The following is a 24,991-nucleotide window of genomic DNA, read 5'->3' as shown; positions in this document are numbered from 1 at the left end:
CTATCCGAAAAGTTCAAATATTTCCATATTTCCTTGTCATGAATCTCTTACTCAAGGAAAGGCTTCGTTTGAGTTGCTCTAAAAGAGGCCCCAGAAAACAGGAAAATTTAGTCAGGCCCCTTGCTGGGGAAAAAAAAAAAAAAATAAAATAATCTTGCCCTTATTCCAAACCACTAACTTTGCTTCCTTCTATATCTACCCTCAAGAGTATCTTCTATTTCCCACTGTTAAGGTAACTCTTTCACACAGCACTACCCTGTCATACCAGCAGTCTTCCTCCTCCTCTCCCATAATATCCTCAGGTATCTCTGTTATCTCCTCTTCCTCTTAATATTCTGTTCTGTTCTCCTCACAACTCTGACTCCTGCAGGAAATAATTCATGTTATTTCTGGGACAACCCTATCTCTGGATAGACCTGACACTGCTGCTGTGACTAGTTTCAAACTAGATACCACACATACTAGCCACGTTCACACCCTATCAGGACTGAAACAAGGGAAGGCTAATCACTTAAAACATCTGCCCTGGACCTTTAGCAGCCCATGTTGAACTCTGCTTATGCACCTTCATTGTTACTAATGCCCAAACAAGCTTTTTAAACTGGTTCTGGTCTGTTTACATTAGAGTGTAGTCACTCCAATGCAAACACGCTTCAGCAATGAAGGAAGAACTGGTGGCATAGCTGCACAGGAAATCTCACAGTGGGTTAGACAGTCCAAGCTGCTGGGCTCCAACTTGGCTATGAAAGCGCAAAGACCTCTCTCTATAAAGCAAGCAACCTAACATACCTGCACAGCTGAGCTGAAGCTCTCCAGTAAGACTGGGAGAAGACAACTCCCTTTCCTCATTCTGGCAGAGTAATTCTAGGCTAAAAGCAAAACTATTTATTTTTCATTTTCTCCTTATTATACCATGTACATGAACACGAGTGAGTGCTATGAACACATAGTGTTTAGCAAAAGGCAAATCTCAAGCTGTTAAAGCAAGAGCAAATGTCATGTTCAGGGGTCTCATATTTCACATCTTGCACAAGTATTTATTTCTTTTCATTCCATGTTAGAATCCGCAACAAAAGTTCACTAAAAACCAAACTGAACAAAGAGAGAGCTTCTTACCTATTTCTCCTAGTTTGATCAACAGAGTAGATCTGCTTTCTCAGCCAGCTTGTGGAAAAGACAGAAAAAGAAAAAAAAAAAAAAAAGGTTTAATCTAAGAATTATAAAGAAAACATAGCCAATGAAATATCAAAATCCATAGATGAAATTCAATAGAAGTATTTAAAAAGTCATACGATACATGTCTTTTAATAAAGCAAAAACCTTTCCAGCGCAGCATCTAAGGATTCAGCCAGTTTTATAACCATATTGGTAAATATATACTTCCCTACTGCTTAATACTGCATTTTAAAGTCACATAAACAACACAGGAAGGGGAAGGGTGGGCAGGACAATAAAGAATGAGCAACCAGAAGCTGTAAAAATCTAAGTGAATAAAACAAGCTAAAACTTCAGCTCATCTAAACTAGAGTAACTCCATCAAGTCAATGATTTATGTCAGCTGAGGCTGCTGGCTCAAAGATCTGTTAGATGCATAAAAATTAAAAATTACTGGGGAGGGAGAGGTGTTTAGAGAATTTTAAAGAAAATCCTCATTAGCGTGCATGACAGTTTTAGGTGCACAGCGAAATACTATTAGCAGCATTAACAGTAAATATATATACACATAATTTTGATCTAAAGGATGAACACAGCATGTTATTATTTAGCTTATCCTCAGTCTCTACAGGAATCACTCTGCTGCACAAACATAGCCTGGAACCCAGTAGCACTTTGTATATCAGCTAGCTGCAATACCATACAATAGGTAAGGATAGATAAGAATACTTTCTCCCTAACTGGAACGGCAAGTAGGTAAAGACAACATCAAAGTCAAAGCCACAAATTTGATCAGGTAGCATGCAAGGACAGGGTATATCCTCACAACACATAACAGCAGTGACCACAAACAAAAATGTCAGCAGTGATGAAAAGCAACCAGGTACAGATACAGCGTTAAAAGCTTTTCAATAAAAATGGCATTCTGAGCATGAGTAGTTCTGCATGCAACACCCTCAGAAGCATTAAGGGTGCAGTTTCACCATCATGTGGCTGGCTGCTAAAAAGTAATCCTTAAAAATGTTCATTTTCAGCCTGGCTTTCCAAGTCAGCTGTTCACATTGTCATACAATGCAATGGGTTCAATAAAAGGGAGAAACCGTAAAAGCACATCTCAGAATTATCGGAACACAGGACACACAGACATCTACTAGAGGAAGCCTGCTGTGATTGCATAAGATGCTCAAATTTTCCAAGAAGTCAATGCACACTTAGACCAGATGTTCTTCTGATCTCATTAAGAGATTTTTTGTTTGGTTATACAGAACAAGGTAAATTGCAAGTCCACATTAGTGGCTGCAACAGAGTGCTATTCCAGGACATCTATACAGCAAAACAGACATGGAGAATTTCCATATGAGCTTTCTGTATCATACACTAACTGGAAAGTAGTTGTTCTTAAGGTAACTGGCAGGCAGCATTTATTGCACCTTAAACATTTCTTTCATTTTCCACTTTCAATTCCAAAGAAACATTATCTCACAAAGTGAAAATATGTCCACATACCTCTCTGTGATCGCAGGTGTGGGAGCACTCATGACCTCTTGATACAAGATATTCAAGCCACACAACCATTTATCAGCATCATCTTTAGAGTCAGCTGAAAAAAATAATATGCTATGAGAAACACCAAAATAAGATCAACACAAAACCAAGGCATAACTTGTATTGTTTAGATAAACCCTAGTATACAAAGCTGCTGATTAACTTTTCTCTTTGATAAATCTCATTGCATAGCTTCATGTTGCTGATAATAAATAACAGCATAAATTTGGGGGTGGGAGGGTTAATTCTGGAAGCTCTGTCAAAAAATACCTCCTTTTAGAAGTCTGCTTACCAGGGTAGGCAAGTTTCAATATCTCAGCAGAAAGACTATGAAACTACTGCTGAGCTCTTGTAGTAACACAATCAAAATTCACTTTCCTATCTTCTATTTCCAAAGTGGCAAAAGCCCAGGAACCTTGATCTAGAGCAACTTGAAGAGCACAGACAAAAGAACTCACGTTATAGCATAAAGTTAGTTCATTAGATTCCAAGCAACCTACAAGGAAATTCTTAAGTTCTGGCTTTTGGTGGACATAACCTCCTCCTGTCTGTCCTAACCGTGCCTATAAATACAGATTGTTCCAGACTAAACTTAGGCAAGAGGAACAGGAAGGGAGCAATGTACAAAACTGGTGTAGCTTATATAGAACACGTTTTAATACAAGTTAAGTTAAAAAAAGGTCTAAAATCCCTTACATAGCTTAACACTAGAAGCCAGGTACGTCTTCCTCCCAACCTTACAAATTGGTTTATCATGGTCTTGTTTTGTTTTAAATGTTGTTTGCCTTTCCATTTCCCAAACCAGAAGAGTCCTCCACATCATTTAACATGATCACATTTGGTAATGCTTCAACCCAACAGAAGCAAGATGATGAACTGCATGCTGGGTATAGCCTTCCCTAGGGAATACTGGTTAAGCTGAAACCAATTTTTTGGGCCTTGGATGAGACAGTATCATTACAACCTTCAGTTGGGCAAAGTCCATTTGCTTTGGCATGCTGGTTCAGAAATTTCATGACCAGCATTCTTCAATTAAATCATTTCTAAAAAATTATTCACACAGGAGCTGTAACCTGTGCAAATCCTTTTAACTGCCTTGAAAGCAAAATAGTTTCTCAAAAGATGAAGATTACATTTTATTTAAACATACTTCCAAACAATGCTTTATGCCTCAAGGATGAAGCTGGAGCCCAGCCTCAGCTCCCCATGGAAATGTTTTCCAATTAAGTTACAATTTCAGAAAGAACACCCACTACCACTGCCAAACCAATTCTTCTCCCAGGACAATTGTGCCCTTTATGACAGCTACCATTCCCCTTAAGTAACAATTATTTCATATTGTTTTAAGAAACCAGGACAAAGCACTTGAACAAGGAAAAGGATATCCCCCTTAACTGAAAGTTACATCATGTTGTTCTGCAGTTCAGCATTACAGCAATATATCTCATGGTACTGATTGTTTTCAAAGTATTGGCAGAGGCTTGGTTTTGAGAACTGCCATGGAGGAGGGATGGGGCGGGGAGGATGGTGGGGGTTGTTAGAGGAAATCAATCTGAAGCACCTGGCACAGCTGTACTTAAGCACAGCCACTTGCTCAAAATTTTCACAGACTTCAGCCAACAATGGGAAAACTTACTTAAAAGCCTACAACAATAGATTAGTCACAAGCAGTCTTTAATTTCCAGTGCATCAGACTACAAAAAAACCCTTCTACTACTGCAATTTATAAGCAATTAATTCCATCTTAAAAAAGCTACTGTTAGCATTAAAATGCTTACAAAGCACTCCTCTTTTCTCATTAAGATTTTGCAATGAATGTAATGATTTAAATGGACAAGCATGTTCCTGCACAGGACAGAAAGAACTACCACTCCAAATAAATCGCCTCTATGATTCTAAACTGAGGGTCCACCACAAACATTTTAGAAGAGAAATCTCTTTGTAAACTCCACTAGTTAGAAACTGTATTCAGCCTGCAATGTAAGAATTTATATCCCTTTTCATTTCAAATTCTTTGGGTTTGTGACCCTAGATAATCTCACCTGAAATAAGAAGTGTCCCAACCCCTTCCACAGATGCAGGATACAACTTTCCTCTGTTTCACACGGATCTCTTAGTTTTCAATTTATCGCTTTCCAGTTTTATTTATGGTCCCTTAGTACTTCTTTAGAAGAGGTTTAGTATTATCAGGTGACATGCACACACATAACCCAAACTAGAACTTTATTTTTCCAATAAGTCTGCAATTGCTTGTAGGTGATAGGAAAGTTTCTGTGAAAGTTTCTGTGATACAGCTGTGAAACAGCTAATGTTTCCAGAATCATTTTGGCCAGACTAAAAATGCCAAGGCAATATTCTAGCCACACTGAAGACAGCAGCAAATCCTTTGCTAACTTTAAAGAGGACAATGCCACCTCTGCTTTTCAGTGTTGAAAACCTTAGTAGAGATATTTAACCAGCAAAAGTCTACCTTGCTAGAAATGATCGAGCAAATCAGAAACTACACTCACATGATACACTATTTGAAAGCAAAACATTACAAATGCAGGAGTTCACAGACATGAAGGGATGAGTAAAAGGTCTATCTCCAGATTTTAAACATGTGGTGTGCTCCTGAACTGCTGAAGTCAAAACCACAGTATTCTTTGCATTACTGTTCCATCAACATATTTGATTTATTCAATCATTAGGTTTAAAGAAGAAACAAAGAAGAAAAAAGTACCTGCTAAGCTTAAGGTGTTGAGGACAAACTGGGTACCATAAAAAATAGTAAAGCAGTGTTCTTCTCTTTGCTTTGCTTTGCAACGCTCAAAGTCCTTTGAATTCTTTCCTGGGCGAATTTCTTTTATTTCCATCAGATCCACTGAAAGGAAACAACATTCAGTCAGTACAACTGCAGTTACATTCCACCAGAGCCTGAAACAATAAGATGAACAAATCAAAGCATGCATACATATATAAAATACCTATATAAAACAAGTTAAAGATCTTTATTGGGCAAGAAATGCAAATTTTACCAGCTTACAATCCATGAATCCACAACTAAATATATTACTGACAACAGTAGAGAAGAACCAAGAGAAGATGAAAAATAACTTCTCATATTTTTATCATTTCACTTTCACTGATTATTATCCATGGACAAAGTGTATACACACAGCTCCTTTGGTTTACAGAAGACATGATTTCACAAATGGCATTTAAGCAAGAAATTTCCAATTGCCATGACAACTGTTCAGAGACAAAAAAGAAAAGATACAACTTCTAACTTACTCACCTAAAAATTATGCATCAGATCTTAGATAGTCAGCTAACCTTGTCAGCTAGTATAGTCACTAGCACTTGCAAGAAAAAAATATTTAAAGTAGGAATAAAAAGAGAAACTCAAGCCTAATAATCAAAATGTTTGTTAGTTTTTTCCTGGTCAATTCCAAGGAGATCTCCATCACTTAACATAACCTGCTGTATTGCTTTCAACTTGCTGCTTTCTACAGAACACAGGTACATATTAGAGCACAGCAGAATGGGAACACTGCACAAGCAGGCATTTTCTCAAGCCAGCTCCCTTTTTATCAAACCCTTGCTTCATGGCCTGCATAACAGTAGTGAGACAGCATTGAAATAGAAATATGTGCACTCTCAAGATAAGATACTTATTAGAAAACTGAGGAAGTGGTTTTGTGCTGCCTGTGGACCAGACAAATAAACAGCTCTTCCCATTTTCGGACAGTCTTGACTTATGAGCTACAGGATGAAGAGTGAAGAAAAAACATTTCACAGCTGCTCTTGAAATGTGTTTATCAGACCTAGCAACATCCAAGGAAAATAGCTGAGGGTTTCTGTCCACACATTTAAGACTGCTGTAATATAAAAACCGTGTTTTAAATGAGCACCTCATCAGTAACAGAAGACAGTTCTGTCTTAATAATTCATAACATAATGAAAGAGCAACTCTGCTGCCAACAGAGGGGGAGCTGAACATTGCTTAAAGCTTTGGCCTGTGTAATGCTGGGTTTCTATGATGCCAACATGGAAAGGAGGAAGAGACAAGCTAGGAAGTTCATCAATAAAATCCTGAAAATGAAACATTAATTCATCTCAGAATTTCTGCAAAGTATCCCAGGACAAACTTTCCACCAGACATTTCTTTCTTCCAGTCATTAAACAATCTACCTTGAGAAAATGGGACCTCAAAGGTTAACCTGAACCAATTGTAGGACACAACCATCTTTCTTAAACTAATTTTTCCAAGTGTAATTATCTTGGAGATAGAGCTTTTAATGTCTCAGCCTCCGTGTCTCAGCCACCCTCTCAAACCATGAAAACATTTCCTAAGATCTGCATATCTGATTGGACAAGGCCCCTAAATTTAGATGCAAACTTCTAAAACAATTTAACAACATGACCATAAATGACCAGCAACCAAAAGGTCCTGCTGATGACTGTGATCCCCTTAATATCCAGAGTCTCACTTAGATCCCTAGCAGTGTATCTGAGTATCGATCCCAAAATGCCACCATCTGAAAAAGATGATCTAAGCCCACCAATTCACGTTAGTATCAGCAGCGAAGAATCAGGATGCAGAGAGAGAAAGTACCCCAATGGAGAGGGAAGGAGGTTGCGTGGCTGCAATAAACAGCATGGGACGGCGCACCACGCTGGCTCATTCTAATCATGGGCAAGAGCAACCCCAGTCACCTCTTCTGCTTTCCCTTCGCCCAACAAATCCCTAGTGAAAAGCACAGTTTTAACTTCAAAGTGAAGCACACCTTTCATTTCAGACCCCTACAAATCCACATATATGAACACCACACCATAAAGACCCTCTCAAATTATAAACTATAAGCAGCGATAAAACAGATTTCACAACCTGCACTGCTGTTGTAATTTCAAGTGGCTCTTACCTCATACTGACCTCTGAAACAAACACACAAACTTACTCAATGTCTCCCCTCAGTTACATATACTCACTACAGTTCTTTTCCTTGCATTACAACCTTTCAATCCTGCCATCCCATTCTCCTTTGTGAACGTATGTGTACATACATATAGGCACAAGGATTTTTGTATGCACACATTTCACACCGGTAACCATATTACTGTTGGTTTGACTGGTCTTTGAAAAAAGAGATTACTATACCCTAATTGCTAAACATTCAGTAAACAGAGGAATGGTTCAGCACAAGAACAAAATTGGAGGGCAGGGGTGAAAGGGAGAGAAAATATTCATACTAAAAAACCCCAAATTCAGAATTCTACATTCCTGTACTTTTCAGGCAACATATATAATATGTCCTACGAAATTCTGGCAAGATATCATTACATTTACTTAAATAATATATGGAGCAGATGTACAAACCACAAGTTTTATTAAACATTCTTTACTTTTTACAGAAAGAAAGATATAATACATGTTATAGTTCCAGAAAATGAATAGAAACTACCTGCATGTATTTTAATGACATTTCATAGTGTCATTTAGGATGTATTATTCTACATTACTGAAAAAAAAGCCAAGGCAGAAAAGCAGAGGGGGAAAAGAGAGACACGCACAGCAAGCATAAATTTTGGTCTCGCGCTAAGCTCTGCCGTCTCCCCAGGTAGCCTGGAGTCGCCTGGCACCCTCCACATGATGCCCACTAAGTCCAGAATGGCTGATCCCAACTGAACCCAGAATGGAACAGGCCAGGAAAAGCTGCAACATGTTTCAGACTCTGATTAGTAAATCAACTGTACCAATTTAGCTGTTATGCAGTTACTGTGAACTTTTTATAGCACAATCTGTCACTGAGCAATTAAAATGTAACTTCACGCCTGTGCCAGAACTACAAGCACAGCACCTCGGACACTCTTATCTTCTTACTGCCTTGAGGTACTGGAGCCTTCCTCCTGCTCAGTCCCACATGCAAACTGCAGAGCCGTATCCTGACCTGGCTTCACAGACAGATACTCCTGGGGCCTGATACACTTGAAAAAAGCAGACCTGGACATATGCAGCTTGCAGTGTCAGACCAAATCCAATATGCTTGCAGGTGCGATTTCCATAAAATAGTGCAAGAAGATTAATGCATTTCCCCATAATCATAAATCAAAGTATGCCCTGTAGAGAAGTTGACTCACACCCAGCAAGACAAGGAGGACACTCCCAATGCATTCAGTCCCCAGCCAAACAGTTTAGAAGTCTAGTGCTGCTTTAAAGACCCTACAATGCTAGTTTACATTTCATCCATTCTTTTATGTGGTTATTTCCACAGATTAAAAGGATCTCCTTGGCAGCCTCATCAGTCACCTATCGATTCTGACAACTCCCTCAAGTGGCTCTTTAACGAGACCGGACTCCAAGGCACCTTCAATTACCATCTTGTTTCAGGCTCTGATCTGGACGTGCAGTATTTGTGGCAGTTCAGAGCCTGAAGCTGCTGAACTTCAGCTCCTGCTGTTGTATGTTGTTTGGCAAATCAGTTAATTCAATGGATCATTACACCACTACGTAGCTACTTTCCAAAGACTGCACGGATTAATTGCTCGGTGCCTTCCAGAGTGCCTGCAAGAGCCCTTTGCTGGCATAAAGTTAACAATAAACTTTTGGTCCTCGACATCTCCACCGAGCTCCATTCAGCTAACGCGGCAGTAGTGATCACACTTAATAACACACTTAGAGGTATGAATTGCTGCTACCTTTCCTTCAGAGGCAGACGGCAAAACAGAACTTGGATTCCACTACAGTAGGTGCTGTCCAAGTTGAGCACAAGACAAGACACAAGGTAAGTACAGGTAGAGAACAGTGTAAAAAGGAGAACTGCAAAAAACATTACGTTGTACACAGCAACACTGCGCTCCTCATTCCAGAAGAGAACAAACCAGCACTGCTATTCAAAGGGAGAAGTTCTGCCTCTGTCCACCCCCATGCTCATGCAACACCCACCTCTGGTTGGGAGCACAACCGTTCAGCACCCAAACAGACACGTGTGTTAGGGAATGGACCCCGCTTAAAACCAGCCAATGCCCACAGCAGAACACCCTGTGTTAGCTGTAAGCGCCCATGTAAGTTCACTGTAGGAAGGTATGTTTGCATAGATCAGCTTTGGACAAGTCAGGTAATTTTAGGCTGGAAAGTCAGGCAGACAGTATATAAATGGGCTAAATCAGAAAACCTTAGAGGCTGTCAACCTAGCAAGGTGCCCTTGACAGAAAAGTCTCGATAAACAGTGTAAAAGTTCAGCTGAGACCAGCATGATGGACTAGAGAGTCTTGTAAGATTAGGCTTCTGATTCAAAGTCCCTGGAAGTCTTCCAGTGTCTGTGGCCACAAACGATGCTTGGATCAGAGCTTGGGGTTATGTACTTAAAGGAGGACAAGAAAAAGCCTACAGAGAGATTCAAAGGAGGCTTACAGAGTCAGAAATCAGGCCATGAGCATTATTTACTTCAGCAGGTATTTTCAATGAGTCTCAAGGAGGCTAAAGGGAAACTACTGTCAATGTTTCAGAGAAGAAAATAAGGGACTCTGATCACCTAAGTGCTGTGGACCAAGACACAGGCTGGGCATTCTCTATACGAATATATTCACATTTTCATGTGTGTGTATATATATAACAACATTCTGCACTTAACCAGTTTTCAGAATCCATGTTTTTTTCAACAATTTGCATCACAAAGTATTCCGAAGAAGGTTTCATTTCTGAAAGGCAGAAACTGCCCCGTGCAACCTATGTGCAAATGAGCGCCCAGTGAATGAAGAAAGCCTTTAGTATCCTTTTGCAAATGTACTTCATGGTGGTTAGTGAGGACAATGGCTTTGTTCTCACTTCTGCAGAATTAAAGATTAACTACACATAGGTATGTCTTAACAGCCTGTTTTATTCAGAGCAGCAATGAAACGCGGATCTTGTGTAACTCTAAAGGGAACGAGGTAAGGCTTCTCTCAGAGAAGGACAAAGTCACATGAAAGCAGAAAGCTCCTGCTGCCTGACAGTAAAGATGTGGCATGGACGGTACTTCAGCTCGTACAGACTGACATTTCGTGAGACATTCAGTGGCCCAAGGAAGTTGTTACAGGTAAGCCATAAACTGATCTGAAAAAACAGTTACAAGGATGGAACATGAGAAACGGTGTGCTGTATCTTGAGAAAGCACACGACTACCTTACCAAAGGGTCCTCTGGGGATTTAGCTGTGTGACTGACATAAGCTTTAGAGAAGTGCACCTTTTAAACTCACAGGTTTTTAAGTAATCAGGTCACACAGAGCTGTCATGTACAGTAACAACAAATTACCATTAAATTAATAACTTCTCACTGGACTGCTCAGCAAAGCAGTAACATATGTCAGCCCTTCCCAGTGTGAGCTCTGAATTCAAGGGGCCATACATCTCAAATGGCTATTGCTTTCACATTAAAAATTAAAAGGCACCTTCACAAAATAAGAATTGCATAGAATTTACGTATGTCCCCATAAAAGTTTACATTCTACTCCATGCAACAAAACAAAACAATGCCACATGAAACCTTGACTTTGGGGAAAGTGTACCAGAGTACCTACATCTTGCACTCAGTTTGATCAGTTAGGGGTGCTCAGGTCTGTAAAGTTCATTCTATCCCCATTTCACTGGCTGGCCACGACAGGAAGTCTGGTCGCTGTAAGTTAGCATTAAACATTGCAGAACTAAGCTGCTAAAGGGAAGAAATTATTTGAAAACAGCTAAAGGCTACACGCATTCATTTTTTCATTTGACCACAGAAACCAAGCTCTAAATACTCAGCTGAAGACTTACACGAAGATACCCTGGTAACAACTGAAACCTAGCAATTTCCAAATAGAAAAAAAAGTGCATTTTAATGTTCCTTTGAAAAGACACTCCACAAAGAGAAAAAAGTGGACTCACTTCTGCGATGACATACTGTTTTTAACAGTATTCAGAATACAAAGCAGAAAGAAAGTGACAGAATATGGAGTTGGGGTTTTCAATGTGAGTTATCTATTACTTTGTCTGAAACAGTAAGGAAATTCAGACAGAAAGAAATTCTGATAGCAGTAAAAAAAAAAAAAAAAAAGAAAAATCACTACTAGAAAATAGCAAGGTCAAGCCTAACATTCAAGCCAAAAGAAGCACTCATTTCACATTTCTCAACAGAATATGTGGCTTACTCATCACTTCTCCCAGAAAGGGACAGATGCTGTAAATGTTTATACCATCTTCTCCAAAAGGAAAGAAACAGGTTTTCCACCACAGAGAAAGTCCACATTGGCATTAACAATTCTACTAATTAAATGGCTTAGCTGTTTCACTTGGGAGGGGAAGGGGGGGGGGGGGCAGGGAATCCCTCCTCTATGTTTAAGAATGTAAGCCACTTGCATAAGCAGTCTCTTAGGTGTTAGTTTTTTAAGTTTCCCAAGGTATCTGACAGCCAAAAGGATGCATGCAACCAAAATTTGCTCTCTTTGACAGGTTACGTTAGCAAAGATTTTAAAAGCAAAATTAGCAAAATTTAATTTCAGGTAAAATATACTGCAGGATAAAATTCACAAAATATAATAATGAAAATAAAAAAAAAACCAACTTGTTAGCTAGAACAGCACTACCTACGGCAACATACATAAGATTGCCATTACATTAAATTATGCATCCCTGCATTTTACCTCACCCTGTAAATTGTATGCGGCCTGATCTGGTCCTGTTATCTACATGACTATATTATAGATGCACTGCTTCTCCAACGAGCGTTGATCATTAAATATCCAGGGGGAACATTTTGCAGGAACTAGCGATCTCTGCTTGCCAGTGTAGCACAATCTGAAAACACAACCACAGTGCATTCTTGTAGATCAAGAAAAAAACCAGAGCAGCTCCCACAAGTTCTAATTCTACTTATAACATGAACTTACTAAGTTAGTTCTTTGTTTCCATTCACTCCCTTTCTTAATACACCTGTGAAACATGAAAATTCAACTTGTTTTATGGTTTTTTAAATTATATTCTAGGGCACACATTCTGTAAAATCTCTTTTCAGCAAGAAGAAAATCTCAAGTGAACTTAAGCTTTGATAATTCTTTTTCATAGGTTAGATGAACAATCAGTAACACTAAATGAATTTGAGATGGCAAATGTATTTAAAAAGTGTGCCACAGTCATTTTGTTCTACAAACTCTGGAAAAATATTACAGAAAAAATGGGAGAAGAGAGACAATGTGAAATTAGAAGTCCATGTTAATCCTAAAATAAAATGTTACGCATTTTTGGTCATACCTTTCTATTAAAAATGAAAAAAAGGTATGATAGTCCTACTGCATTAATAAAAATACAGACTGAAGAAAAAAGAAATGGTTACTATATACTGAGACATATCATTAGCATCAAAAGCCTCAATTGAAATAGCCTTTATTCCTCTGCTTCATAATTTTTCAATTACACTGACAAGAGGTCTGCATCTCTGGCATTCCCAAACACAGGTATTTCATCCTCTGAGAAACAGAAAGTTTCCAGAATAAATTAATACTAACACATCTATTCCCTTTCCTCTTTCAACCTTAGCTATAGCCTAACCTCTTGATCTACATTTTAACAGCTGATTATATGTACATTTTAAAGAGCATTTTAACAGCTGATGTATTATATGACCTTTTCCTAAACATGGCTCTCCAATGCTTTCAACCTACTTCTTGTGGTGTGCTTGAACAACTAAATGGCCGGTAGATGTTCTTTTCTTGAGTATTTTGCAATAAATCAAGAACATCAAAACCGATAGGTGATCCTTCTTTTCCAAAGATTAAGGGATTAAAATATGGTTTAAATCATTTACAAAAGCAGGTCACCTCTTCACATGAAAAAAAAAAAATAAAATCCTAGGCAACCAAAAAAAAAAAAGCGAAATCTTCTTAGGTCCTCACCAGAATCTTCCTTGAAGCATGCATGCTTGTATTACAGAGAAACACACACTTGCACATTCAAGGAAGGCACCACAGATTTCTCGGAGCATAAATTCTTCTGGCTGTGAATCATCACTTCACACAAGGATCCATGGAAGAGTAGGCAGAAACGCACATATTTTCCAGTGACTAATCAAACTCTAGTCACTACAAACTTTCCCTTAATAATTATCCTTAAAGCACTTTGCATCTGATAAAGAATGAAATATCCATTATGGATCAGCTTCCTGGAGATTTACATCTTGCCACCTACTTGCTCTACAAGCTTAAATACCATAACCTCTCTGGGTCCTAATTTATTCATGTGCATATAAATGTGTATACCACAACATAAGGAAATTTGGGAGGCTGTATTTGGCAGTACTGAAATGTACTCTCGGTCAGCAAAACCCAGGTGCCAGTTGCACAGACATGTCTCTTCGCAGAGCACCGAGAAGCACTTCTCGCTCTCGGCCACCCCTTCCTTCCCCTCTGCCTTTCACTGCTGTCCAGTAGTTCCCTCCACCGCTCTCTCAGCTATGACAGTACACTTGTTCGTGGGGCATTTGGTATCCTAGCAAAGAAACAGTGCAGCAGAGTAGCTGACGTGGAGGCAGAAGCAACCCCCAGATACCACGGGGATGTACAACACACATCCATTGTGTGACCAGCCTGTGACAGTTGGAAGTGGGGAGAAACAACACAGTGTGTGTGTGTGACCCAGGGGCCACCATGCAGACCCACACATAGCTGTAAAGGGTAAATATACAATAAAAATACACAGCAGAACCATAAGAAAGCAATGATGTGCTGAGCATACACAGCAGAACCATAAGAAAGCAATGATGTGCTGAGCAACACACTGCAATAAATCATGCTGGTAAGTCACAGCTCCACAGTCATGTATCTAGGATGCATAGATCAGTTTCTGCAAGAAAAGGGCCCATTACAAATTAAACGAGCAAATCAATTCCCTCTGTACAAGGAAACTGAGGCTTCCTTCTCTCATGTGTTGGTAAAGCAAAAGTCAGTTTAGCTCTACCACAGTTACTGATATCTGTAGTTCATAAATTGCAAACCCATGAGCATACAATGGTCAATAAAACCTATGGGCAAATGATCCACAGCCAAATCATACTGGGTCCCGCTTGCACTAGGGTACCACTCGAGGAAAAACACATTCCCCCACCACACACTTTCCCCTGCTCTATAATCAAAGTTACCAAATGCCTTCCCTAGCACCAGGCAGCTTCTAAGTCAGGCTGTGCTACAGCAAGGAAAAGTGGTGGGGGAAGACTGCGGTCCACCCTGGACTTCTAACAAAGCTGCTTATTCTTCCTGGCAATGGTATCCGATACCAGCTGCAGACGTAGTGCCATGGGTTTCAGACCCATGGCCCTGCAAAAAGTGCTCCTTTATTTCAGTGCTTTTACATTCAAAATTCCTCTCAAAGTTCAAATTACTCCTTTACATTTACACTGCTTTGCAACAGAACTCTCATACTGAAACCAATGGTATAGATGAAAGAAACAAAGCACAAAAAACCCACACTGCCTCGGAGTTAGGAAGCTGATGTTATTGTGCTTTTTATACATTCAATGGCCAGAGCAAGAGACTCCAGCAGACAGTAATTCAGAGCAGGAGCTAAACTTTGCTCTGGAGGAGCCTTTCATTCTCTCAATTGACTATCTGGACAGACAGGTGAGACTAGCCTTGTCAGTCATTGGCCTAATATTAGGCTGTGAAAATACCACCTCACAGGTATTACACACACAGCCAGAAATACCATTCCTATTTATAACCCTCACTCCCCAAGCCCCCGTGCATTCTGCATCAGAGTCACTAACCTTTCGCCGGGTCAGTCTATCTGTGAGGTAGTACTATTGCAATGCTCACCAAAACTTACTTCTCATCCAAGAAACGGAGAAAATTTCTCCTACTGAAATCAGTGACAGGGGATCCACTGAAACCAGGGTTAGTGTGCGTATTCATATATAAAAGGGGGGGGGGCGGGCAGGGGGAGAAAACCACAATGGCTTCAAAACAACACAGAAAGCACAACAGGGTGGGGGAAACCAACCAAACAAAAAAATATACAACTCCTCAAGGAAAAAATATTTGTCATGGTAAGTTAAAACAATCCTTTGGCACTGAGGACCTAGGTAACTTAGGACCAACAGCGCTGAGACTCTGAGTCCCATGAGCAGTCCCATAGTCCACCTAGCAAACTTTAGTTTAACAGTTTAAAATTAGGACAATGCAGAATACAAAGAAATGCCATTAATAAGTAAGAGGCAGAAGAAACAGCTCCGACATTTTGTAGCCAGCGCCTACAAGTATTTCCCTCAGATGATCTTAGAGCTATTAGGGTATCTAAAATGTCTCTATGTATAGAACAATAGCAAGATGACTAAAAGAAGCCCAAGCATGGGTGAACACAGTCACATCAGCTCAGACCTGCTTCCTTCAGCTATTTGCATAGCTCTCTGCAGGCCCACATAAGGAAGCACATGTTGCTGGCATTCATTTTAATATACTAATGAAACCCTACATGCCAAACATCCGCATCAAAACACTTCTCAGAGGTGCATTGCTCCCTTCTGTCCATTTTATTTTTGACAATGGGTTGTGTTGGACTCAGCTGATGTAGGAAAGGCATACGCGAGGTACTCTGAAGTCTTAGCAGGTGACTAAAAGAGCAGCAGCACTAAAAAATTTCCTGGCCTCCACTAAACCTAAAAAACATTCCAGGACGGGCAGCCCCTCTCTTTCCATTGTTAACCTTTCCCACAAAATGGAAAACATGGACAAATTTTTTGTTTAACTTTTCTTGAAAGGTGCTCATTTACCAGTGTCTCCTAGCCTTACAGGCTAAATAAAAAAAAAAAAAAAAAAAAGGAAAGACACTAAGACACCCCACAGTCACTTAACTTAAAATTTGTTTGGGCCTACAAAGCATTACATTTTACAACAGCAGAATCACAATAAACCCAAGAAATGCCGATTGTACAAGAGGATCAGTTTCCTTACAAACAGCAAAATCTACTGTCTTCAGCACGTCTGATTAGCTCGGACAGCTATCTTGACCTCATGAAAGTTGAAATACCATCCAAGAACTCACTTGACTTGAACAACTCTTGGCTGCATATCTCTACGGGAAAGAAAGACTGTTCACGCACAGGTTACCAACACCATTAGGACAACTCAGGAAGGGTGTGAGCAGGCACTGATGGGTTGCTCCTTCCCCTCTCTTGCAGGTCGGCAGGGAGGGCTAGTGCTAGTAGAAGAGCTGGTACATAACGCTCCCTCTCTGACTTGTAAAGCTAGAACTTACCAGAAGCTAAAATAAAACCCTGTATTTGAAGAATTAAGAAATTGTGCAGCACGATTCTCAGCACCACAGTAACTCCCAAGCTAAAAAAAAGTGACCCAAAACCTCAGTTGCTCTATTAAAGTGAGGCGACTTACTTGATATGTACCAGCTTAAAATTTGGCCTTTTGATCTACTGTTGAAATAGCATATCCTTCCCTAAAGGACACAAACAACCTGAACTCTTTCATTTAGAGGAAAACAAAGAGGTTTCTCCCCAGTTCATTTCTGTTAGAAAATTCCTTTTGTATATGGTGACTCAAGTCTTTCAGAAGGTCAATGTAAAATCTCCAGTACTTAGACACTGTGTGGTCTGAGCCGCACAATGAAGGCAGAGACTGTTTAAACCAGATTTCCTAGCCTTTGTATATCCTCACTTGTTACCACACCAAAGGCCTGGGTCTAGAAAGAGTTTTCTAAAGAAAGCTGTCTCCATTTTACTTACTCATCCAGAGAAACACACCTGCACTAAGCAGGAAACAGCCATAATTTTAGCAACTCTTTCGCTCTAACAGAAATGCTGACAGGTTTTTAACAAAAGGGACTCTTTCCAAGAGTAATGACATTTAAAATAAACAGTACTGCCACATTCAGGGCCATGTGGTTGTCTAAACATATGTATCAGTATAGCTAACCCTACATCTCCCTTGCAGAGTTCAATTTATGCCAGAATAAGAGTAGCTCCCTTTTTGTTATTGTAAGGCTTAACTTAAATCACTTCCAAAATAATAGTAACCCAACTTGATAAAGGCCCTTGCAATAATTATGAACAACTCTGGCTTAGAGGTCTTGGAGCGTCCTTCACATATTTACAGTTCACCAGCAAGAAAATCAGCACTATGACATCCAAAATTCCCAACACCATACAGGGCAGTTAGAAAGAGAAAAAAAAAAAAGAAAAAACCAACCCCACAATGGTTTGTTTCTTAATTTCCACAGGAGGAATATTAAAATACAAGTATAAAAGGTGGTCTCCATCTCCTCTATCTATTAGCAGCCTATTTTGTGTCCCAAAGCTTAAGAACTCTCCTCACCATCCGATTTCGAAACACAAAACCCATAGCAGATGCAAACATTCAGTTTTCTGCCTTCTGCAAAGATTAGTTGCCAATCTTGAGTTAAAATGGCACGCACACAACAAGAAGCCACCTTAACTTTCCCACCCATACTGAATATTAATTCTTAGTGGACTGTAGCACATGCTAATAGCAACCATTAAGATCACATTACAAATGCTATTTCTTGTACAGCACAAGCATATTAAACAATACAATACTTGAGATGGTAATTCTATGCCCTCAGCCACTAAAAAGGGAAAAAAAAAAAAAAAGTGTTTTTTATTTTTCATGTCAACACAATTCACCATTGAATAATTGGGGTCATTCCTATGTACAAGCCAAAACATATTTTCTCCTATCACAAAGTTGGTATCATCTTCTCAGTATAACTCCAAAGAAGTAAAAATTTTAATTCCCCTGTCATCGGTATTCAAGAAGCCCGTCCATTTAATTATCAAACATGAACCTTTAAATCCATGATTTTTCCACTTTTCAAGCAAAAAGAAAACCTGAGTCTCAGTTAAAAGAAGCGATAGCAAAATTTAAATAAATAAATAAATAAATATTTCCTTCCTCTTCAGCAAAAATACTGTCAGCAAGTTAAAGCTGCAGTGACTTTCATTTCAAGCAGATCAGATATGGTAAATTAATTGTAACAACTGTCCACATTGTATTCTGAAACAACGCCTGCAAAATACGTCTTGGTTTTGGGCAGATTTGCTGCTTTTTAAGACAACAAAACAATATTTTGCATATTTGTGCTTTAGAGCATGACACATTCTCAGACCTGAAGTTCCCATCATTATAAAGGTCACTTAAACGTTGCTCAATTAAAAAATCTGCTACAGTACTACAATTTTCAGGAAGAGAGGCAGATGGCCTTTGGGTAAATCACAGGTCTATAGCTATATTCCCTGTTCTAGTAATGACCGCCCGTGTAACTGGAAGCAAGTCGTTACTCTGCTGGATTATCCAGGCGTAAAAGTCAAATTGCAATATTCAGCTTCGTTTAAAAATATTAAAATCTATGTATGCATAGAGCAAACTAGTTAATTATCAGGATGTTTTACCACAGACACACACCACCCACAGGAAGCTTTGATAGAAGAAGATTGCAAGTCATTCCCAACATCTGGAATGCCAAGTCTGTACAGCTTTTGGCCCCTCTGTGCAAATGGCTATGGTTAAGTCTTCAACTACATGATCGCACAGTGGTTTTGCCAGAGGACTCTAATGCCTTGTTCACCCACTAAGTAGTCATTTTTTTATTTTGTTTTAGTCTTATAGCTCTGTAACCCCAGGCTTTATTTGCTAAGCATATTAAAGCTATGGTCTCATAATTGAATTATTCATCTCCTCTCAGGGCTTTTTTTTTTGGCACACCTCACCTTGGGATCTGAGCTTATCAGAACTGGTAATACACTTGCATTCACAGGCATCATTATAGGAATGGATAATTACCCTCATTTTCCACATGAAAAACTGGGGCACTGCAAGATCCAGAGTACCTGTTAATTAGGGTGTCCAGGCCCATTTGCCCTTTCCCAGAACACTGCATATGACCACATTTTCACCACCAACGATAAAAACATCCTCCAGACAACCAGTCTTTCGTTCCATTACATTGTATTTCTGGAGCAGGAAGGGAAGCTGCACAGACAATCCAAATCCCATGCAACTTCTCAGTGCCTGTCTTCACAAACTTACAGATCGATGCATTTTTAACTGACAGTGTATTTACCAAAAAAACCTTTTTAAAAATCCACAACTCAACAGACAAACTCCGTTCTCCTCCTTCCCAATTTCTCTCACATTAGTGTGTACTCACATCCAGGGAGAATACCAGGAGCATGGTGGCTCCTGTCTGTTGTACTGCTGGAGTAACTGGTGCCAGTCACAGACGATCTGTGTATGGGGTAGCACTGAGACAGTACAATATGTGTCTGCTCAGTCTTCCCAGCTCTCCACATACTACAATTCCGTTTCCCAAATAGCCCCATTTCCTCAACTCCAAGCTTCTCATATTAGCTGAAGCTGACCAATAAATTATTCTGGCAATTCAGGCAGACAATTCAGTTCCTTTATTGAGGACAAACACCATTTAGCAGTTGCATAGTAAAATCATATCCATAATAAAAAGAAAAGTTATTACATAGTCATATGCAAGCACTGTAATTACATTATACTAGCAGGAGCTGTACAAATCCCAAAAAGCACAGGCTGAGCTTGGCTGACATCAGCCCTGTTCAGTAAGAACTGAAGATTAGTCTCCCTTTATTCTTCTACCACAGCTTTTGCAGTCCTATGTAGCTTTACACTCCCCTTCAATTTCCCAACCTTGTTATAGTGGGTTTAGTCAGTTCAAATATCAGCTAAAGAGAGAGTATCAACTCAGAACCTTGGAACCATCTCTTGCATCTGACAGCTCCATCCTCCTAAGTCATGGGTACTTTCCAATAATGGTCCTAAATAATTTCTATCCTGAAATGGCAAATTCCCTAAGAAAATAGAAATTTGAATTCAGTTTCCTTGTATCTGGAGTTTCTTCTTTTTGGAGAGAAAAGGGGTAAAGAAGTATTAATCGCTTGAATTTACAGGGCATCTTGACGTTTATGGATGGAAAACAGCTGTCACTCGGTAACTCAATTCACAGAGAACACAAGCACCGTCATATTCAAAGATGAAAACTTTGAGAACAGTGCTTAGGGTAAAAGCACGTTAATGGTATTTAAGTAGTGTTAGATACCTAAAAAACGAGCTGCAGAAGATTCTTCACCTACATTGCAACAATTCAGAATATTCTCAGCAAATTACCAGACTCTCTTCAGCCAAAAACTTCATGATGTTAACAAAGGCTCATTAAATCAATATTTGATAATTACATCAATTTATTAGTAACTCCAAGTTCAGGTACACTTTGCAAATACTCACAGAAACCTTCAATCTTGTCAGCTGTCTTGCTCCATGCTACCTGCCTGGTTTCCATTATGACTTGAATAGTCCTCCTTTCCAGACTACTCTTCTTAAGACTGAATACTGTCATAACAGTTCCCAACTCCAAGGTCCTTTTGATCTGGCTTTTCTCGTACTCTGGCAGCACTCCATAGTCTACACTCTTTTCAGTGTCCTGAAAAGAAAAAAAAAAGAGAGAAAATTCAATATTTAAAATAGCATTTTTATTTCTTTAAAAAAATCACATTTGTGTAAGTTAAAGCTACCTAATAGAGACTCCTGCCATTCAAATGCAAGGTAGATACCTGGCTAACATTACCAGCATCCTTGCCGTTTTATCCTGAAAGAAAGTACGAACAGTCTTCACAGAGGACAGTACCAATGACGCTTTGGTAGTCACACTGCTGCAAAATGTATTAAAAAGGAAGAGCTGGGTGGAGCAGCTACCGTATGCAATGAATTTCTCAGCAAGACCAATGCTTCTCTTCTAGCTGCACCGTACCAATACCTGCTTCCTCAGTCTTCTAACACAGAAGTACGCAGTGTTCCAGACAAAAATTAAGTGAGCCCAGGTCTGTTTAGCCCAAACACATGAAAAAAAATCACATTAAGGGGCGTAACTCCCCGTATGCTTTTATGCATGCACATCTTCAACTGCACGTAGACCCCCATCACTCCAAATACAGATTTATATCTCTAAAGTCTCAGCATTATGACAGAAAAAAAGGGAGGGGGGGGGGATGACCAAGAAAGAAGACCTAGAAGAAATACCAAATGTAAGTATACCCGAGTAATAAGGACAAAAGAGCAAAACACAAAGAACGCAAACCATTGAAATGCCAAAGAAAATAATACCTATGTCATAACAAAGAAAGCATTTAAGCCTAAATAAAACTAAAGAACATAGGAAACATGAAAAAAAACGTGTTCAAACTAAAGCAGAACTATGTTAAAAACCTCTTCTAAAGGAGCAATATTTGGTATGTCTGTAGCATTTTCTGCCACATTTTCTACGCCCTCTCCTAACCAAAAAATAGTGTAAATGCAATTATATTGCACAAATTGCTTTGACCATGGCAGTTTATTTCATTTACCAAGCCATTTGCCAGTACCACCAGCGGCCAAGGAAGGATTCCTGGGACACTTACACAAGCAACTCTTGATCAGATAGTGAAAAATGGTACCTAGTACAATTATTAATAGACTCCTCTTAGGTAATATCTAGCAGGTTTGTAAGTATATAACTTAGAAATTATACATGTACATCAAATGTAAAATGTAAGCATAACACACCACATATGCTGTCCAAATACACCTTTACCAAAACAGTATCTCATAGTACTAAGAAGTAAGAATGCACTTCTGAAACCTTCAAATAGCAATACTGGTTTTCCCCAGAAAATAGCAACTGTTACTGGTAGGTCCAAAGTAAGAGAGACTTCCTCAAACAAAGTTCCAACCCTGACTATATTTATCTTGATTTGATGGCTTCAAGAGTCTTCTAAAGACATCAAAAAATGTGCACTTCGACCCCATCAAATTCCTTTCAAGTGTCAGATCTGCTTTTATTGATTTTATACAGAATGAGATACCTTTGCTCACAGAGATTTTCTCTAACTGACATGGAGACAGAAGTAGCTCTTATCAGAAATCACCATTCCTATGGGAATTTCTTTAGTGTTCTAGGGTATTTGTAGCATTATGTGCCATAAAAACCTCGTGAGTTCTATGCAAGCTGGAAGTTAAACTTTTCGTTCTTGAAACTGATGATAATTTCCACTACTGTAAATCTGCAACATATTTGAATCATACTCAAAATCTTTCTACTCTCCCAGGCTTTTTTTTTTTAAATATATATTCCTAATCTTTCTTCAGACAACCAAAATGCTGTCCCCATGGTGAACTGCAGCAGGTTTGTTCTTCTTCTTGCCCTGTATCACTAAAGAAGCATCAGTTTGCTGCCTGAAGAGACCTCCGAAATCTGAGAAGCCTCACAGGCTCTACAGCCAGTGTTGCTGTCTTCTTGGTATGACATCAGGAAGAGTGAAGAAGTGCTGATGATTGAGGCCTAGCAATCCAATGACAAGGTAACACGAGAGATAATGACATCAGCTTGCATAAACTCTTGCACTACATGAGAATTTAAACCTATACAAGACCTAAATGAGAATTTAAACCAGGTAACTGTCTTTCTGAGAGCTGTACAGAAAATGAGGGGAAAATATGAGTAAATACAAATACTGAAACAAATGTTGTCTATGTTTAAAGAGTCTCAATTTACACACTTACAAAATTTCACGGCTGTGTTTCTCCTACACAGTCTACTTTTCCTTACTGACATGTCAGGTGGCAGGTATTTGTGTGCATACACTTGGGACACATCTTGGCACAAAACAGCCAAAAGAGAGATGCATATGCAGCAGCTCTTTCAAATATTAGCAAGTTTCTGTGCTTTGGCCTCCTGCACATCATTGCATCAAACAGATCATTACAAGCCTGATTACTCCTCAGCGAGTTTATTTACAAACAGGATGCCCTGGAACCTGCTCTTTCACCCATACACAAAGAAGGAAGCGTGTAATTTTAACACAAGTAGCAGGAGCTGCTGCCACACAGTTCCCAACCATCCCCCTTAACCACATCCCTGAGCAGGACAGGTTTAAAGAATCTCTCTGCACATGCAGCCACCAGCCACAGCATCTCCTCTGGTTCTCTTTCTCTCTCCTCAGTCCACTACTCTCCATCACAAGCAGTTTCAGTTTCCGTGTTGATAGCTAATTCGACCATGCCACTTCTCGCTTCCCCTTCGTAACTTCTTCCAACCCTCCTCCCCCTCACCCCATGTCACTATCTCCTGACCTGCTCTTCACTGAACAGTGCTCTTTTCTGCTCTCTCATTAATACCACGAAACTGCCTTTCAACATCATGTTACTAGCTGCTTTCAGTGCAATCTGTCTGACTTTGAAGCTGTCCGGTGCAATGTTTCCAATACCTTTTTAAATTCTACCACTTCAATAAACACTTTTTTTTTTTCCAAGCTAACAGAGAAGCAAACAACAGTCCCTTCTTACCTGCAGGGTGGCCTCTTCTGCATTGCCCAGAGTGAACCTGAAGTGCTCTACAGCAGGAACCATGTTTCGCTCCATGTTTTGCAAAACATTATACAGGTTATTTGGTGTTTAATATCTATAAGCTTGTTATTGTAATATGAAAATGGAGTACCCTTTCCTTATAATACTGAAATGTATATATATACTCCAATCCTACAAATGAGAGGGAGCAGACAACTTTTAAGGCTAGTGAGCAATGGCAGATTTTAGCCAGAAAGTAACTGATGCTTTTTGACTCCCTGGAACTAATCAGGTAACAATTTAAATTATCGCAGGCTTCTATCTAAAAAGACAGCTGTAGTCATCTTGTCTTGCTACAATGACTTGTAATAACAGAAATGAAAGGAAGGGAAAATAAAAAAATAAATTAAATTAAAATCTTTGTACAGGGTCTGGCTTTCTGACAGAAAAAAAAAAAAAAAAGAAACCCTATCTTCTCACTTTGTTCTTTCTATTAAGAATTATAATAAAATGAATATGCCTTGATTTGGAACAAGGTTTAACCATTTTAGTAATGCTTCACTGCAATAATAAAGCCCTCAACTTTTCAATGAGTATAGTTTTTCAGGAGACTATAACAAAATATACATCTGCTCTGCCTTTTACAGTACAAGGTGTAGCTGTAAAATGAAGCATGCTTCGAACAGCAAGAAAAGGAGTTTCTAAATATATCTATTTAATAAAAGGCAATACAGCACTTTTTTTGAGAGAATAGTCCCTTAGTACAAAGGAACTGCCTCTCAGAGGTGGCTTCTTAAACAGTTTCCGCTGAATAGAATATACTGGACTTCCCCTTTTAAAGTAGCTCTTTCTTCCAAAAACAGAGCGAACAGTGGTTTTAGACTAATTTAAATCCTAAGTCACAAGTTTTCAACTTATTATGAAACAATAGCGTAG

At 39.2% G+C, this 24,991-nt stretch overlaps 1 protein-coding gene across 1 annotated transcript in view; it reads right to left on the bottom strand.

The window, feature by feature from the left end:
- PLCG2 (phospholipase C gamma 2) overlaps positions 1-24,118 on the bottom strand; it is a 66,021-nt gene extending 41,903 nt beyond the window's left edge. The window contains exons 1-5 of the mRNA XM_009647205.2: positions 24,056-24,118; positions 20,963-21,158; positions 5,423-5,563; positions 2,662-2,755; positions 1,117-1,164 (exon numbers count right to left, since the gene is read on the bottom strand). Of these exons, the coding sequence (XP_009645500.1) occupies positions 1,117-1,164; positions 2,662-2,755; positions 5,423-5,563; positions 20,963-21,158; positions 24,056-24,118 (542 nt within the window). The remainder of the gene's footprint in view (positions 1-1,116; positions 1,165-2,661; positions 2,756-5,422; positions 5,564-20,962; positions 21,159-24,055) is intronic.
- Between the last annotated feature and the right edge of the window lie 873 nt (positions 24,119-24,991).

The sequence above is a fragment of the Egretta garzetta genome, unplaced genomic scaffold, assembly GCF_000687185.1.
Source record: "Egretta garzetta isolate BGI_Z169 unplaced genomic scaffold, ASM68718v1 scaffold39, whole genome shotgun sequence".
Lineage (NCBI taxonomy): Eukaryota > Metazoa > Chordata > Aves > Pelecaniformes > Ardeidae > Egretta > Egretta garzetta.
This window is presented reverse-complemented; position numbering and strand designations above follow the sequence as displayed.